The 19,806-nt window shown below is 36.4% G+C and overlaps 1 protein-coding gene across 7 annotated transcripts in view; it reads left to right on the top strand.

Moving 5' to 3' along the window:
- The window catches only part of Cdc50a (cell division cycle 50 P4-ATPase accessory subunit A), a 31,772-nt gene that overhangs the window by 4,902 nt on the left and 7,064 nt on the right, over positions 1-19,806 (top strand). Inside the window, exons 2-8 of one of the 7 annotated variants that reach the window (XR_015626484.1) lie at positions 7,875-7,982; positions 10,774-10,881; positions 11,567-11,654; positions 12,533-12,682; positions 13,450-13,659; positions 16,209-17,440; positions 18,263-18,714. Coding sequence is in view for 6 of the 7 variants with exons in the window: in NM_001399760.1 (NP_001386689.1) it covers positions 7,875-7,982; positions 10,774-10,881; positions 11,567-11,654; positions 12,533-12,682; positions 13,450-13,659; positions 16,209-16,402 (858 nt within the window). In the remaining variant the exon portion in view is untranslated. 7 annotated transcript variants of the gene reach the window in all.

The following is a 19,806-nucleotide window of genomic DNA, read 5'->3' as shown; positions in this document are numbered from 1 at the left end:
CTTGAATACCAGTTATATAAGGTATTTCCCTCAAAGAATTCAGTTCTTCTCATACGTGGAGCTATGTTGCTACCAAGAAATTGTATATAACTGTTGTGATTATATCGTGAATTTCATCTGTCAAGAAAGGTGCAAACCTTCTTTTGTTTTGTTTTGTTTTTTTGTTTTTTTTGGAGCTGAGGACCCGAACCCAGGGCCTTGCGCTTGCAAGCGCTCTAGCACTGATCTAAATCCCCAACCCCGTAAACCTTCTTTTCTTAAAAGGATTAAAAGTTCTCCTTGGGGCTGGAGAGATGGCTCAATGGTTAAGAGCATCAACTGTTCTTTCTGAGGTCCTGAGTTCAAATCCCAGCAACCACATGGTGGCTCACAACCATCTGTAATGAGATCTGATGCCCTCTTCTGGTGTGTCTGAAGACAGCTACAGAGTATTCATATATAATAAATAAATCTAAAAAAAAAAGTTCTCCTTGGCATCTGCAGCCTAAAATATTTATTTCCTAGTCTTTTATAGAGACAAAACTAACCCTTTCCCCCGATTCAGAGTTTTAAAGAAATGTACTGGCAAATTTAGCATGTGCTACCAAAATAGTTGTATTGAATTACTCATTCTAATGACTTCAGAAAATTCTTAAAGTGCTTAAAACGACCCTTTAATGTAATCTGACTAGTACTTACAGTGACCTATCTTATTAGTCAGCATCTTGTTATGTGGCCTATTTAGGTATTATATTGATTTCCTTTCAGATAAATCTACATTCAAAAGTAGTTCCTAACTCTCCTTGTACACAGTGCAGAAACGCATGTCCTTCATAGTCCCCTTATCACCACATTAAATTCAGTGTTTTTCTGAGGAGTAGGCTGTGGTTTTAGAATTACTAAGAAGAAATGTTCCCTTGACTTAGGGGAACGATCGTAGTTGTCTGTGAACAAAGATGGGAACTTTTCAACTAATCTCATTATCCACATCTGTCCGTATTGCCTCTGGTGTTTTGTCATTAGGATTTAAATAGTTAGAAGAGTTTATGCTTGCTCTGTTCTGAACTATGCCTTATATACTTTTGCCATTAAAAACATGTTAATTTTCAAAATAGGGGATTTGGGTCCTTATTTGTGCTTGACGGCCTGTTTCCCTTGATGTCTAGGATTGTTATCCTTCGTAAACTTTGTCCTTTGAGACCTGCTCAGTGTTACTTCCATGTGGCATGTTTCGTTAGGTCAAACTTCCCTTGACTTTCAGCTGACAAACGATGTCGTGCTTATTTATTTGGTAGTGAAAACTTATACATTGAATTCTGTTTATCAAGGATTTTTGATCAGTATTGGGCATTTTCCATATACAAAGTACCTCTTGGGACATAGGGAATTATTTAAAAAGTTCAGTGACAGGAGTTCTTTTTCCTCCTTTGTTTGAAGAGGGCATCCTTTCATGGAAGGCGGGAGGGTAACTAAAGTAGTTGAGGATGCGTCCGTCACTCAGTGACAGTACTTCTCTAGCCGTGTGAGACTCTGGGTTCAGTCCTCAGCTCTGGAAGACAAACACACAAGCCGACCACGGTGGTGTATTATGACCTGTCACTTAGGAGGTAGGTGCCAGAAGGATCCAGGAGTTCAAGGCCAACCTTAGCTACATAGAGATTAGTGCCCCCCTCCCAGAGAGCAAAACAAAATAAAACAAAACAAAACTAGGTAGGGAGAAGTAAAGAAAAGAAATATTAGAGGAAAATTAAACATTGCTATGTGAATGGCACATGCAGAATGTGCCTGAGTAGTTCCAAGATAAACTTTGGCTGGATGTGGTGGAGCATGTTTCCTAGTTCTGTTTCCTGTTGTAATAAAACACCTTGACAAAAGGAAATTAGTGGACAGGGGGGTTATTTTAGCTCACTTCCAGGTTTCAGTCTATATTGCAGGGGAGTCAAGGTGGCAGGAACTTGCAAAGAGTCATATTCACAGTCAAGAACAGAGAGAAATGAATACACCTTTGATTGTATTCGCCTGCTTTTTCCTTTTAATATAATCTAGGACCTAAACACAAGGATTGATGCCTTACCTTTAGTCTAGATCTTTCTGTATCAGTGAACCTGTTCAAGACAGTTCTCCACAGACATACCTACAGGGCAACACAGTCTAGACAACCACTCATTGCGATTCCTTTCCCAAGTGGTTCTAGACTACAAGACAATGATTAAAACTAACTAACAACTCTCCTACTTGTCAACCCAATGTATAAAACATCACTTTTAAGCCGTGATTGTCCACTAAGTTTGATGTTTACCTCGTATTTTAAAATGCAGTTCTTCTGTAAATCCTCACAGCTTTAAAAATTGTAGCTTTAAAAGTTTAAAGCTTAACTGTGAGGTCCTATAACAATACATGGGCATGGGAAATCTCAGACAAGTAAGGTTGATTGCTACTTTGTTCTCTTAAAAGCAGGTTAAACAAACAGGCTGAGTACACAGTAGGCTAGCTGTCACAAGTGACCTTAAGGTATTAACTCTTGCTGTGAGGTCCCACAAAAGTTTCAGACTCTTATAAGAATGATTTTTATTGTAATGTTTTGCCACAAAATGGCATGTATTGGGGAGCCCTAAGCAATGGTGTGGATATGCAAGGGAAGACTACTCCATGCAGAAGTAGAAAAAGAAAAGGAGGCATGTGTTTAATAGAAAGAGGACAAGAAAGAAGCCATTGTGGTACTGTGAGAAGGGGCAAATACAGGTCAAAGCAGTACAGTTAGGGTGTACGTTACGTGGGCCAGTGTTAGGACTGCAGGTAGTGTGATGGGAAGCCATTAAACAGTTTTGCATAGCTAAGTCATTCCTTAGACCTAAAAGGTTCATAAACCTGATGCTGGGAAAGAAATTAATGAACTGAAATTAATGATTAAGTGAGAGAAGAGCAAAAATCTAATTCCTCTCTATTATATTATCTTACAGTTTATAGAAAACTACTAGACAGAGTAGAGCATGTGTTTTTATCTCCCCTCTCCTTAGGGCTTAATTGTAGGATTTGGAGAGGGAGAGAAGGAGGGTTCTAGAGTACCAGTGCTCCTTCCTTCAGTAAAGAGATTTGTTAGTCTCACAGCAAATCGTACAAGGATTGGGTAGAGTGAAGTGTCTGCTGTTAAAGGTTCTGTAGAAGGGGGAGGTCCTGGACTGCAACGATGTAGGCCTTATTTATATTCAGCCTGTGCTACCTGACCTGGTCACAGAGACTCTGGGTAAGGGAGTTAGTGTGTGACTATAGTCTAGCTGAATCTAGCTGCCTTGAGCTCCACACTGGGATTCGTGTGAGGGTAGAGGACTCTTTCTGTGACCTTCCAACTTTGCAGCAGCTGTGAGGAAAAGACACTAGGGGCAGAGGGGTTCAGTCTGTGAGGCTTTGGTGGCAGCACCTGGAAGGTTTGGCTTTTAATAGGGATCATTATTTTGAAGTGACATGATGACACTTAACTGTTAAAGAGTGTAAAGAGTGTCTTAGGCTTGGCATAACATGGAGATTATTGCCTGGGGCAAAGGAGTAGAAGGATATTTGTGATTGGGAGAAACCATTTCTCACTCTAGATGAATGGGGAGCATCCCCCCCCCCTTTCTGCAGCAATTCTACATTTAGATGCTTATGTACATACCTTATAATGTAAGTAATTTCTGACATTGTCTACCCAAAATAGCATCAGATCCAGCTGATTAAAGACTAGCTTTATTGATGTTTATTCTGTTTGGTGCTTAGAGTTTTTGGTGCTATGGATTGAACCAAGAGCTGTCCTAATTTAAAATAAGAAAAATAGCAATAAACTTTTCAGGGCCATTCTACTTTTAAAAGTATTTGTTTTGTTTTATTTTTATATGTATGGGTGTTCTGCTTGCATGCATGCCTAGTGCCCACAAAGGTCAGAAGAGGGCCTTGGATCCTGTGACGTTAGAGTTACCAGTGGATATGAGCCGTTACTGTAGGTGCTTGAAACTAAAGCTGAGCCTTCTGCAAGAGCGCTCTCTGCTGAGCCATTTGTCTGTTTCAGCTCCTGTTCTTTAAGATGACTTGAATTGAGTTCATATATAGCTGACTGAACACATGTGATAGCAGCAATCAGTAAAATGAGGCGTGTTGTTATGGTAGCTCACCTTCTTAGCTTTATCTCTGCTTTCCATTGTGAAAGTTCTCCACAATGTAGAGGGTTAGTTCTCATTGTGTTTATCTCTTTTCCAATGCTGCCTCTTTTTCCATATCTTTTTCTGGATTTGCTCAGATTCTTATTTCTTCTAAAAAGTACAGGTCCTTTGCTAATGATTGATTGTCTCTCTGATATCCAGTTTGACAGCTTTCTTTCTTTGTATTAATGAAGTCTGCCCTCTGGTTGAGTAGACTGAGTTCCCGGGTAAAGATGGTTTAGCAGAAGGAGCATTGGGCTTGAGTCAGAGATCTTGGATTCTAGACTTGTACTTGGGAAGGTTTCTGAGTATGTTCTTATGTATGGAGGTAGCATAGTAGGATTTCTTTAAGGATCAGATAGGATAATGTGTATAAAGGAAAGCGGTTAACTGTTGATGGTATACTATAGCATTACTTATATGGTCCTAGTACTTTGTAGTGTGCCTTGCTTCTATTCAAATTAAGTCAACTATAATAACTTTTTGTTTTAGGTTTTTATTTATTTTATGTATGTGGGTACACCATCACTGTACTCAGACACACCAGAAAAGGGCATCAGATCCCATTGCTGTGGTTGTGAGCTACCATGTGCTTTCTGGGAATGGAATTAAGGACCTCTGGAAGAGCATTAAGTGCTCTTAACCACTGAGCCATCTCTCTAGCACCTTATAACAACTTTTAAAAACACTGTTTTCAGAGTTATCTGAAGTTAAAAGGTGTAACTTTTGATGCATTTTAAAAGTTAAAATCAGCAGTTCGTGATGAATGTATTTTAGCTATCTGCTTTAAGTATTATTTGATATTTAGTAACTATCTAAATAAAATGTTGAGTTTTATTATACTGAAGCATATAATTTGACTTCCAGTTCCATCAAATTGTTCTTGTTTAGTTAAGTGAAGTCTATCTCTTTGCACAGGTGATGATAAAAATAAAAGAGGGTGATTTGAGTAATTTCTATTTCTTAGATAAGTCTTAAGAGGAAGAAATGTGAAATTAAAAATGCAGTTTCCTTTGTGGTTTATTTTGACATAAATTTGGTATGTAAGTGGAATGATATGTATAAACAGGCTTTGTACAGGGTTGTAGCACACAGGTCTAATGATATTCATGTGTACTTTCCTGTCTTCATTTAATTTTTGTTACATGCGTTGCTTATTGGTGATATTTGCAGTGAAAATAATAAATTAAAGCAAAGTTCTACTAGTTAACAGATACAGTTGTACAGAACATTATGTAATGATTTGATAATACCAAGCCTTCTTAAGTTATTGCAGGTTTTTAAAAATTATCTCACTGTTACAATTTAGATGGTGGTTCTATGGTTTTCTAGGTACAGATTTTAATTTAAAATTTTCTGTTCTAAAGATAACTATTTTCTATTTTTAACATGTAGGACTATTTACCATAAAACTCTTATTTATCAAGAGATCTGAAGATAAGCCATAGACTGGCAGAAAAGAATTTAAAGTAATATCTGATAATTGTTATATAAAAGAACACTTAAAATATAAAATCGAAACAGCCTGATAAAAGTGAGCACAGGACCTGATTAGAAACCTCCTCAAAGAAGATGCTCAAGCACCTGGTGGAGGGAGCTGTGGGACAAAATACTATAGACCAGTGACATAAGTAACAGCATTGGCTAGGCATGGCACAGGCCTTTAGGCTAGCACTCTGGAAGGAGAGGCAAGAGGATCTTTGTGGGTTCAAGATCAGTTTTGTCTTATCTTTTAGTAGGTGAATAGATAAACTATATATAGTACATCAAATTCTGAACTGATATAGAGGAAACTTAAGTGTAGGTTACCAAGTGAAATAAGCCAGTATGAAAAGGCTACCTGTAGTATGACGCCAGCTTTGGAAGTGCAAAACTATCAGGACAGTGGAAAGGTCGGTGCTTACTGTGATTTAATACAGAAGATGAATAGGCAAAAGAAAGATAAAGGATTTTTTTAGGCCAGTTAAAGTATTTTAGGTTATATATCATTACGCATTGTTTAAACCTATAATTTTTCAACCAAGAGTGAACCTGAAACTAAACTTTAGGTGACGATAATGTCAATATTCAGGTGTTGTTGTAATAGACCACTTTGGGGGGGAAGTGTTGATTGTGGAGTACTTACCTGACCAGAAAAAACTCAAGGAAGAAAAGATTTATTTATGTTTGTTTACAACTTCAGACATTCACTCATAGCTTGCTTTTTTCTGTGTCTGAAAGAAAACAGCATCATGGTAACAGAAAAATGTAGCAGAAGGTGAGCAGGAAATAGTGAGAGGAGATGGGCAGCGATAATATGCTACCAAGGACTTTGTCCCTCAGAAACATGCTTCTATCTAGGTCCTCTTCCAAATTTCCAGAACATCACAAAATAGCATCACCAGCTAGGAGCAAGATCTCAACACCTGGGCACTTTTGAAGGGACACTTACTATCCAAACTGTTACAATAGGATAGCCCATGCATCCACAGATAGCTCTACTAAAAGTACTCTCTAAAAAGAAAGTGCTTCATTTTTTTCTTATTTACAATGCAAAAACAAATCTGTGCTGCCAGAGCAGGCTGACTTTAGCTGGTATTGTATAATTCAGTTCTGACCGAATTAGTATCAGAGGCCACAGGTTCAAAGTGTACACTCTAGTAATTGGCTTTACTTTAGATACAAAGTAGTTCCCTAACCTAAGATACTTCATACTTCAAAATCCCTTATTTTCCCTGCCTCTCACAAGATAGACCTCCCTCATTTCGTATGTCATACACTGTGAGAAGAGGAAAGTTCTTGAAAGAAACACAAAGGGTGGGTGGGGTCTGATCACAAAGCTTTCCATGCCTTCTCTCTGTGTACTCACAGTGCGGCATGTCTCTGCCTTACCAACCGGACGGCTCCCTTGTACAACACTAGGATGAAGTGCAGGACTGCATAATTAGGCATGTTTGATTGAATGTTGGCTACGTAGTACTTTAACTATACATTTCCAGCCCTCTCTTCACAGATGTTTTGCCTAGACCAAAGCCCCTAACCAAAGGATTGGTCTTCCTGGGACTAATGGCTATTTCGAATAATCTTGTTTTGATGTTAACTCTGGTTTGAATCAAGGGGCACATCTGAGCAAAAAAGATACCCCAGTCACCTGGGATATTCCTGTCCTGAAATACCCAGGACCCAAGGTCAAAGAGATGACAGACTTAGCATCAGGTTTTTGGTGGGGAGAAGCTTTTTGTGATATCTGATGGTTCCGGGGATCATTACATCCAGGGCCTTCTGCATGCAAGGCAAACACTCTACCATGAGTTACTTTCTGAACCCACAGGTTTCCTTCCCTCCTCCTTTCCTCCTTTTCCCCCTTTCTTTTTTCTGAAATTGGAAATGCTCTGTGGAAAGCAGAGGTGAAATATTTAAAATTGTCATATTTAAGAAGAAAAGTTGTGTTGATCTCTAGGAACCTGGTGTTTTAGTAGTTTAGACCTTGCAAACATTTACATCTGTATACATTATGTGGTGTTGAATCTTGTAGTGACAGTTTTATCCATAAGACTCTTTCTTCAGGTGAAAAAGGATTATGAACAACAATGAACCAAGAGGGGCTTCTTTACTTCTTAATGCCTCAGACTGTTAAAGTACAAAGCAGGGGTTTTGTCCACATTGCTTTGTTGGACTTATTTCCCTTTTTAATAGCAGGTTGTGTAAGTAAGGAACTGCTTGCTTAATCTTTTTCTCTTGCAGATTGATTACACTGGAACAGAACCTTCCAGCCCCTGCAATAAATGTTTGTCTCCGAATGTGACATCTTGTGTTTGTATCATTAACTTCACACTGGAACAGTCGTTTGAGGTCTGTGTTTCAAAGTAATCTGTTAGAAACGGCATGTTTAAAAAATAATAGTAGTGGGTTGGTTTTTTTTTTTTGATAATTTATATTGACAAATCAGCTTGGTTTATTGGGATCCATAGACATTTGAAAATTGTTCTATATATTTCTTTGTTGCATCATTAAATTAATTAAATCTGGTAATTAAATATATTTATTTGAATTTTTGCCTTTTAGTATTTTTTAGACAAAATTTAAGGCATTTCATTAACAATGATCCATTTTTTTAAAAGCAAGAATCAATTTTTTTGTCAAGTTTATAATTTTCTCGTGCTTGTATTTTAAAATTGTTTCTTGGTACTTGATTTCTTTTTAGATGGTATAAATCCTTAGCCGTTAAGATTCATTCTTAATTTTTAAAATAGCTTTTATTTATAGAAGTCTTAAGACGACATTGATCATCCCATTAGTTGATTGAATTATTTTGTGAGATGTGAAACAATACCCCAAAATCAAACACTTATTAAAACTGTATTGATATTTTATAGTTTGGTATTTGGACCTCACCTGTGTGCATGTGTGTGTATGTGCACAGGTGTGGGTATGTGCATTCGTGCCTCTGTGACATTAATACTGGTCTCTACTTTTTGTAAATGAGCATATGGGAAAGAACATACAATTCCAGAATTGGCCTGGATAGTGACCAATTTGTTCTGCCCTATACTTGAAAATTGAATTGAAAAACATTCTTCAGGAGCCAGGTGGTGGCAGTGTATGCCTTTAGTCCCAGGAGGCAGAGGCAGGCAGATCCCTGTGAGTTCAAGGCCAGCTTGGTCTACATATTGAGTTCTAGGACAGACCGGGCTACACAGAGAACCCTGTCTCAGAAAACAGTACAAAACAAAAAGCTCCAAAACAATATTCTTCAGGAAGCAAAGCTGTCACAGTACATACCAAGGTTTGAGTGTCATTTAGATTTTCTGTATGTAATAATAACTTTAGTAGTTGCTGGTGGTTGGAAGCCATCTAGTGGTTACAGATGCTCTAACACTAAGTTACGTGCCTTTGGGACTAAGATATGAAAACCGATTTGGGAGAAGACTGAAAAGTGCAGTGGTGGGCATACTCTAAAGATGCAGTAAGTTTTGGTTCTGTGCAGAATTGAAGAATTGAGAGGATTAGAACAAGGTAGAAGTTCCATTATTCCCTATTCAAAATATTTATTTTAACTTGGGAGACAGAGATAAGTAGATCTGAGTTTGAAACCAACCTGGATTACAAAGTTCCAGGACAGCCTGGGCTGTTACAGAGAAACAAACAAAATCCTGTCTTCAAACAGAGTCCCGCACTTTAGAACTCCTGTTTAAAGTGTGTTTGTCTCTGTAGGTTTGTTTCTTCACAGATTTTGAATTGGACTAAAACCATTTCAGGGAACTTAAAAGTTAATTTTATATCAGAATTGATTGACGGGATCTCTTTTTCAGTTTAGAAATTGAATTTACTATTATTGTTCTTAATTGAGATGCTACTTTTTCCTAAACATTTTTATCATGTTTTTGTCACATAATTTGATACAATTCTCCCAAAGATTTTCACCTTAATACTTTTATATGGAATGGAAAAGTGTATCGTTTACTCTTTAACAGTCATTATTTTCATTCATTTACTTTTGATGCATGATGTCAGGTAGTCTAGGTTGACCTTAGGCTTGCTGTGTAGCTCAGGCTGGCTCGGAATTAATGATTCTCCATCTGCCTTGTAAATTCTGGGATTACACAAGCTTCTGCTACCAAAACCCTTCCGTATTCAGTCTTATGTCAAATAAATCACGTCTGTGTTTAGAGAATTCTTTTAATTGAAGGTAGAAATATAAAAATAGGTGCACCTTGTAGTTAATTCAGTTTAAGTTTATGTATATTACTCTTTCCCAAGATATTTTGAAGTTACCTCCATTAGAGTGTCATTCTTGATTATTATAAAATATTATAATAGTATATTTTTGCAACTAATTTAATAATTTACTAATTGCTAATAGTCTATAGTATCCTGGGGAACTATGTGGAGGGCAGAAGGGGAACAGTGCAAGGTGGGAGGAAGTGTCATGAGCAAAGTAAAATATATGTGTAGAAATGTCATTATGAAATATTTGCTACATTAACATAAACTTTAAAAAGTAGGAAAAGTAGTATATATATCATCTTGGGAAATTGTACATTCTCATTCAACTTATAATTTACTTGTACAATAAATCAGAAGTTTAATCATTCTTCTGAAAGATAGATGTTAATTGGATGAAAACCAATTTGAATTAGTAAAACTTTATATTAAAAGTAGCTGAGAGCACACTAATATTTTCAATATTATTTTGATGAGAACACTATTGTGTGCATGTAGTAAAAGGTGCATGTCTTCCTTTGTTACCTTATTCATGGGACCAGTCTCTCCTGGACTCAGAGCTTGTCATTTAAGCCAGACTGGCCAGCCAGCACGCCCCTGGGGTCTGCCTGTCCTCTCCCTGGCCACCCTCCACCTCTGGGTTTAGAGATGAATGTCGCTGGGATCCACACTGAGGTCCTCATGCTCACACAGCAATTTCCTTACCCAGCGAGCCATCCTAAGAATTGAAGAACTAGAATGTAGTTGCTCTACTGTGAGTTAATTTATATTTAATTGTACAATTTTAGTTGCTACTTCACCTCAGTACCTATTTATCACAAATTGTAAACCAATAAAGCATGAATTGCTTAATTTTACATACATATAAAATAAATACTAACTTTTATGTTAAAAAGTTTCCCCTTTCTGTTTTCTCTAGGGCAATGTGTTTATGTATTATGGACTGTCTAATTTCTATCAAAACCATCGTCGTTATGTGAAATCCCGAGATGATAGCCAGTTAAACGGAGACCCTAGTGCTTTGCTTGTAAGTAGAAAGAGGAAATACAGATATGTGGCATCTGGGAAGTAAGGACCTGGAGTAAATATTCATCGAGAGATGCTAAAGGACTTAATAATCTTAGAGGAAATTAGAGAATTATATGTCATTTCTAGTTTTAATAGAAAATTTTAAGTGCTTTTTCTTGAATGTCCTGTATAATGTAAAGATTGGTGTAGACTGCTATAGATTCTTTATTTTTTTAGACATGAAGATTTAACTCCAAAATGTGTTCATTTTATAAATGAGAACATTTACCAAGGGGTTTTTCCAAGAAGCTAGAATCTCTAGTATCTTTATTCCCAGGTTACGACGCCCTTTATCGTGTATCACAGCTGCATTGATAACTGGTCATCTAATTTTTGTCAATCAGAAATCTTTGAGGTTGTGGTTTCTATGTTGATAAGAAAATCAAAATGTTAAGTTGATAAGTCATTTATAGCTATGTACAGGTAAGCAAGTATTCTATTTAAAAAGTACTGTAATATAAAAGAGTTTATTTTGAGTATTTAAATGTGATGTTAGTTTACAGCTTACTTTCCTTACAGACTCATATACTTTATGAGTGGGAAAAATACAAGGCTAGAATTTTTAATTAGTAATTAGGGCTAGCTCCTCACTTTTCCAGAGATCTAGATGATAGTTTCTCTTTCTTTTTCCTTCTGAAAACTAGAATCCAAGTAAGGAATGTGAACCCTATCGAAGAAATGAAGACAAACCGATTGCTCCATGTGGGGCCATTGCCAACAGCATGTTTAACGGTACGCTGGGCAGGGACATCCATGCACACAGATGGTTAGGGAACCATGGAATAGACTAGGACTATGAATGGAACTACGAAATTCACCTTCAGGACACCTACTCAGATCATGAATAGGATCTTAATGCCCTGTGGCTTTGAGCATTCTTTTATGAGAATGGATTTCTGTCTCTGAGAAGAAAATAGAATCTTTCAATTTCTTACAAGAAAGTAAAAGCCATGGAGCCACCTTAGCTGAATTACACCATTAAAGGGGATTGCAGTTGGTCACTTAGATATGCATTGTCTGATAGATACATAGTTTGAAGCATAGATACAATTTCAAATTTTCTAGTGCTTATTTATATTAAAAGCCCTTAAAGGGGACAAGTAAAATTAACTTGAATAATGTATTTAATCCAGTGCACCAAAACCAGTGTCATTTAAACATATTAGCATTACTGAACTATTTTGTGTGTTTTTCACCAAGTCCCTGGTTTCTGTGAATTACATATTCAAAAGGACTTGTTTATTGTACCCTGAGTACCAGGTACAGAAAACTGGATCAGCAGGAGCTGTTAGGAATGCAGCAGTGACCAAAGAAGGATAAAAAGGATGTCTTTCCAGTTGTGTTTGGATCAGCATTAATTTAGCCTTCTCACATGTCAGTTCAGGAAGGTGACCTGGATGTGTTGTAAATGAAGACAAGTCCATCTATTCATCTATAATTCTAAAATTACAAAGGTTAATTCATGTCTGAATAAAGGGTGCCTGTTAACTCTATGTCTTCTCTGTCAGCTACTTTTGGAACAAATCCCAGATTTTCATTTCTCATAGAGCAAATCAGATGGTATGGATTTTTGGTGAATGTTAGTAACATCTTCCATTTCTTGTGCTTAGATACGTTAGAGTTGTTTCTGGTTGCCAATGAATCTGATCCCAAGCCTGTGCCAATTCTTTTGAAGAAAAAAGGTATTGCTTGGTGGACAGATAAAAATGTGAAATTCAGAAATCCACCTGGAAAAGACAGCCTTCAAGAAAAGTTTAAAGGTAAAACATGACCAATATCTCCTTGTTTAAAAGCAAATAGGTTTAATAAGGTAACCTAAGTTTTGTCAATGCACTAAAATTATAACGAAAATGGTTTCCTTTAATTGTTATTTGAATTTCTCCTGTGTTTTTAGCTGTAATCCTTACAAACTACTGCAGATTGTGTTTTAACAAACCCTATTTATAATCCACATAGAGTTTTGTTCTCTATTGCCTTAGCTTTATAATATACTATTTCTCTTTAAAATTTATTTTCACATTTATTTACTTATTTTGTATGTATGTGTGTATGTGTGTGTGTACGTGTGTGTACGTGTGTGTGTGTGTTATACACATGTGTCATAGTGAATGAGTGGAAGAGAACAACTTGTGGGAATCTGTTCTTTCCCTTTACCATTTGGGTCCTGGGGATTGAACTCAGGTCCTCAGGCTTGGTGGCAAAGGCCATTACCTGCTGAGCCATCTTATTGGCTCATATATTATTTAATGCTTTATTTTTACATGAAGTAATCTGCCTTTTCCGCAGTATCCTTTTTATATTCTCTTGAGATATTAGCTGTCTTTTTTACTTTTTGCTATAGATAAAATTGGTTTCTCTTTAAATTTTAAGATAACCTTAGGATACCGATATATTTATACCTTTTAATAAGAAAATATTCAGATTGTGTTTTGTGCTTTTTCTTTTTAGTACTGTAAATTTTCATCGAAACTGTTCATAAAATTGAATATTTTGATTTTCCATCTCTCTCCCTCCCAAACTTATCAAGATACAACAAAGCCAGTAAACTGGCATAAACCAGTATATGAGCTAGACCCTGATGATGAAAGTAATAATGGATTCATAAATGAAGACTTTATTGTTTGGATGCGTACTGCAGCTTTACCTACTTTTCGTAAGTTATATCGTCTTATAGAGCGGACAGATGATTTACACCCAACACTACCAGCTGGACAGTACTATTTGAACATCACATACAGTATCCTTTAATTTTTTGGTTATGTGTACACATAGAGTTTGAAAAGAATTTCATGAAATATGTGACATGTTACTTTGTACTCTAGATGCATTTACCTATCTGTGGTGCTAGTAATTGAATGTGGGCTCTCACACTTTCATTTCTGTGTAGATATCAAGCCTTATTTATGTATGATGTATGCACATGTGCCAAGATACATGTGTAGTGGTAAGAGGACACTATAGAGAACTTGATTTTCTCCTGTTACCTTTTTATAGGGTTTCAGGAATTGAACTCAGGAATTGAACTCAGGTTCAGCACAGCAAAGCCTTTTCCCAATGGGAAATCTCTCTGGCTCAGAAGCAGCCTTTTACAAGAAGGAAATACTGGGCAGTTCTTTTTATCCCTTAACAAAGTTAAGTGTTTTAAAGTATTTTGCCCATCTTTTATTTTTATATACACACACACACACACACACACACACACACACACACACACACACACACACAGAGAGAGAGTAAACAAAGATTTCCAAATAGTAGCATTTTAAATGTGTGTTGGATCTTTGTACTTTTTCTTATCTAAATAAACCATAAGTACATTCTTTTTGTTTGTTTGTTTGTTTGTTTGTTTGAGACCAAGTCTCATTATCTAGCCCTGGATGGCCTAGAATTCTGTATATATCTATGAGAATAGTCTGGCCTCAAACTCAGATTGGCTTTCCTCTGTCTGAAATGTACTTGGATTAAAGGTGTCATAACCACACCCAGCCTAGGTGGTTTTTGTTTTTATTTGTTTTGTTTTGTTTTCTTTTTGTTTTGGTTGTGTTTTTTCTAGTTTGGGTTGCATAGTAAATAGTTAATAGGCCTATTTTCAAAATAAAGGTTATCTTTGGATCTTGGACTATTGTTTATACAACTGAAAATGGCCTAATAGTGCCTGACTGAAAGCAACAGTGGCTTTGAAGCTCTACGCACTTAGAGCAGTTTGGATACACAGACTCACTTTATGAGCTGCTGGGAAGATCCACTCATTTTAGAGGACAGCCAGAATATAGGGGAGCACTCATAGTGTCTAAAAAGATCCAGTACAGTGTACTGGTGCATGCCCGTGTGTAGCCTAATACAGAATGTGGGAGAGGAAAGTGTGTAGCACTGAGAGTTCTGTAGATGGCAGGGAGTCTGCAGTAGAGTCCTAGGGACCGAGAGCACTTTCAGGAAGGATGTAGGATATCTAAAAGACTGACAGGACCTGGGGCTTGCAAAGCATTAGGAGCTAGATGTAAAGGTGGAAGATAAGGAGGGAATTAAGAGCAGAGTTGAATGGAGTTAAAACAGAAACCTGAATGTTTAGAGGAAAAAGAGAAAGGAGGAGCACAGTTGATTTGATACTGTGAGTTAGATTAAATAGCACTGATTCTTTTTTTTTTTTTTTTTTTGGAGCTGGGGACCGAACCCAGGGCCTTGTGCTTGCTAGGCAAGCGCTCTACCACTGAGCCAAATCCCCAACCAATAGCACTGATTCTTGCCTCAGGTTAAGATTCATTTCAGTAATTAGAGCAGAGCCTGCCACACCTCCAGACTGTGGCCCTTTTCAGTTCAGAGCTTAGTTATAGTTTTGTCTTCTCTACTCTTTTTAGCATCCTAGAGTGGACCATGTAAATAGTTTAACACTGCTTTCTCCTCTCTTGTATATCCTTACTAGTCAGTTTTGAATTCTGTACTAAGCTATCAATTCCTAAAGCACAAGTATTGTTACTGCTCCAAATGAACCAGCTAAAACTTGGGCATCATGCTTTGTGACCCTCTACCTCGATCCTCTCTGTCTTATAGCTATGTCTTTAAACATGCTCTATGAACTTAAGACTTTTGATTCTTTTCTGCTTTCTTCTTGTCTGTTAACATCGTGTGTGGCCATCATTGCTGTTCATCTGATGTATTTTTCCATATTACATTACCTTGAAGTCTTTAGTCCTTCTTTGGTAATAAGACTAACACTACCTAAGATTCTTTATAGAAATGAATGTTATTGTTTTGTTAAGACATTTTGCTTTTTACTAGCAATGTTATTTCTTTCAGTAGATCAGGTCTGGGAATATATATGGGGGTAGAATACCTTGCCCTGGGTTCAGTGTCTAATACTATATAGAGAAAAATTCTAAATTAGTTTTTAAAGATAGTTTTATTTGCTGTGCATATTGGCACATCCCAGCACGTGGGAGGCAGAAGCAGGCCTATCTTTTGTGACTTAAAGGCCAGCCTTGTCTACAGAGTTGGTTCCAGGACATGCAGAGCTACATAGCAAGACCTTGTTTTGAAAACAATAACAAAATATAGTTCGCTCTATCATTGTCTGACTGCCTGACTGCCTGCCTGCCTGACTGCCCCATCCATCCGTCTGTCTGTCTGTCTGTCTGTCTGTCTGTCTGTCTTCATAATATATAAGCAAGGAACACATGTATCCGAATTATATAAATGAATTATAAGTAATTAGATTAAATGTTAACTTTAAAATGTGTGTTTTAAACATCAAGTAACCACAGACAGAAAGTCTTCCTATACCCTTGTCAGATTACCCTGTACATTTTTTTGATGGACGAAAACGGATGATCTTGAGCACTATTTCATGGATGGGAGGAAAGAATCCATTTTTGGGAATTGCTTACATCACTATTGGATCCATCTCCTTCCTTCTGGGAGTTGTACTGCTAGTAATTAATCATAAATATAGAAACAGTAGTAATACTGCTGACATCACCATTTAATTTTCTATTCTGAAACCAAATCTACTGCATGTGCATCAAGGCCAGTCCTGTTCAACCTAGCTTTTGAATGCCGATGTCTGGTTAGTATGTCATTTTGAAGTTGGCACATAACAAAAAACAGCCTTTGTTCTTTGCTTCTTACATATGGATGACTTATGAAAATATATGATGGGTATAAAAATTAGCCATATTGATTATATCAATATTATAACTGCTAAAATGACATTCTAATGTCTGCTCTTTATTGGGACAGGCCATGTGATGCATAGAGCCTCTTTCATGTGAAATGCGTCTACTGCTTAAACTGTTTATGCTGTGTGGATAACATTATATTGACATGATGCTGTATATGTGTGCCTACTGTGTGATGAAAGGGATTATGAGATGTATGAGTGTAATGACTTGCTAACCTTTGAAAATTTGGTTACAGTTCAGATTGAAGAAAGACTAAATATAAATAAAACACTTCATCATTTTCATGTGTCGTGTGTAAAAGGCTTAAAGTCTCCCCGTGTTGAGGTGGTTCATATGTTCAGTTTCTCTGTTATAATCCTCTGATAATGACTTTCAGACTTTAGGTTGTCCAGCATAGAAATTAATATCTAAAGAGGTCAGGTGGGTCTTGGATAGAATTTTAAATTCCTTCTCATTTGGCTAAAATATTGCATTCTGGAGTCCTGAGCTACTAGAAATGTTTATATGTATCCAATTCCCTGGAAGCTTCCACTTCATAAGGGAAGAAGGGACATAGATGAGATGGGACAGCTGCTTGGCAAATCCTTTCCTATGCCTCAACTGTAAACCAGACATAAATGTTCAAAGGAGACTGTTTTCATTATTGTGGTTTGTAGTGTTAAGATGATTGCTTCTGCCTTGGAAATACCTCAAGCTGTTCTTACTTAGCAGGTAAGTGATTTGACTTAGTATTAATATTATATTCCAGAAAATTTTGAAATCCTAATTTCTTCCATATTTCATTAAATTTTTGCATACAGGTCAAACAAATGTGGATATGTATACACATTCTCTTTAATGAAGGTAATATTTTGGTTAATTATCCTAAGATATACCTTAAAAGATGTTCTATACATTTCCTACTTAAATTCTTGGGGATTTGGAGTATGTACATGATAGAAAAAGATTATAATATATTGATTGAAGTTACTTTATTTTCTAACTAGAATTATTTTAATAGTCCTTTATTGAATAAGTGCTGTAATTTGTTTGCTATGAGACTTATTCCTGAAGTGGATGTAAATTATTTTTCCACATGCATGAAAATGTATTAATCAGAGTTGTCTCCATTGCATTGAAATTACTTGTTTTTGAACTAAAGTAACGCATATTTATGTAGTAGAATGCTTGTGTTTTCAGACTTTGTAATGATTTCCTTTGGTTGTATTTTAAATCAAACAGTCTGGGTAAATATATCAGTTTTGATTAATATGTGCTTAAAAGAAGAAAAAAATTCAATGGTTCATGGTAGAAATGTGCCACACTTAAATAAGCTTTGTATGACATGAAATTCTGTTAAAAGCTTGTAATTCATGGTGACTTTTAACTTATAAAAATACTACTTGCACGGGTTACTTGATTTATGGATATATAAAACCTCAGGACAAAAGTTCTTTCTCTAAAACTATTCTTTTGTCAATCATTCAGAATGCTGTTATTCTGAAAAGTGCCCCTGTTGCATATGATAGTTTACTTGGGGGATTCTTTATAAGGCATGGGATGCTGTTGCCAGTCTTTCCTGAGTAAGTGCTGGTGAAAGAGGACTACTAACTTGCCTGCATCTGTCTCTAACTGGGGATCAAGGGGTCTGCTGAAGGAAACTGAAGAGCTCTAACATTTCCACAGCTTGGAGAAGATAGAATCTTTAAAAGTACAGTTGAAGCTTGATCAGTTTTCTAAGTGCACTGATGGTTCCTGTCTTCCATGGTTCCTGTCATTTGAAACCAACTCCTGTTGTGTATATGAAGAATCTGGGACTTTCATATTTTAAAAAAAGTTGATGTCATTAAGGGACTAAGTAGAAGGCTTAGAAAAATGCATTAATTTGCAAGTATTTTGGCACAGGAAACTTTCCAACTGAAAAAATTATTTAGTAAGCAAAAGCTGATGTTTCTTTGAAATCATAAGGCAGTTTAAAATAAACTGAAGAAAATAACTGTGTTCTAATAGAGAATAATCCAATTAAGAGTCAAGTGAATGTTATTTATTCGATAGTAACAAAATTTATTTGTAAACTTAATTATATTAAAAGTTATTCTGTTAGGATGTTTTGTATTAATAAACATGAACAAAATTAATTGTGCTGTTTATGTGTCTTACTGAAATAACAATGCCCATCTTTCCTCGCTAATGCTTAGTGTTCATTTTTAACCCAGTCTTAGTCCACAGTTTAACTTGTCCATGGTACATTTGAAAAACATCATTAATTGTTAAAATTATTGTACTTATATTTATTAGTCACTGACAACATAATCATACGACTTATTAATGTTACTGAGGGTTCTTACCAGGAAGTAGTGAGACTGTTATGTTCTCGGCGGACTGACTGAAGTTGGGGTTCTATCCAGGAGAGTGGACCGTGAGAGCAGTGAAGCCCAGCAGGCAGTAAATGAAACCCTTACCTAAGAGAGGGGCAGGTGAGAGGTGAGGCTTGGAAGGCTGCTCTGTGGCTGCCCCTCCATCTGTGTGTAAGCATTGCCTGAGGGTCAGTATAGGCTCTTTACGTAGCAAAGTTTTGTTTTTTGTAAACATGAACATTGGAGTTTTAAGTGTAAAGGGGGTAAAAGTGCTGTAGTCACAAAGTTTTGATGTATAAAAGCCTGTTGTAAAGTGAATGATCTAGAAAAATATTTTAAAGTCCAATTGAGCCCATGCACCCATCAGTTAGTAAATGTGAAAAGCACATTTTTCCTGATGTCATTTTATTTTAAAATAAACATTGTCTAAAACCAAGTGAGATGATGGTGATCTTATTTGCATATATTATATAGAGGTGTGTGCAGTTTTCAAAGTCAAATTTAAGTTATTCACAAGCCATTATGACGAAAATGGATAATCCTTGGAACACTCTTCCTTTCATTCCCAGAGATTCACACGTAAACACACAAAATAAATATTTTTTTTAGTTAAAAATAAATGACATAAAAATCATTTTTGACCTTCATAGCTCACTAATAGCTTGACCACACACACAATTTTAGGTTAAAGGTAATTTTCTCTCCATTACTGCTCTGATATATCTGATCTTAAATGCTTGCCTCTCAGTTTGCTGCATAGTTGTCCTGTGTGTTCACTGTGTAGTGCAGATGTCTCCCTTTTACAGAATTCGGTTTGATCTTTCAGCACCATTGTTGAATTAACAATACACATTTAGAAAAATTAGTTTCTAA

This window comes from Rattus norvegicus, chromosome 8, assembly GCF_021556685.1.
Source record: "Rattus norvegicus strain SHRSP/BbbUtx chromosome 8, alternate assembly SHRSP_T2T, whole genome shotgun sequence".
NCBI classification, from domain to species: Eukaryota; Metazoa; Chordata; class Mammalia; order Rodentia; family Muridae; genus Rattus; species Rattus norvegicus.
Note: the sequence above shows the minus strand (reverse complement) of the source record. Positions and strands in the feature narration are given on the sequence as shown.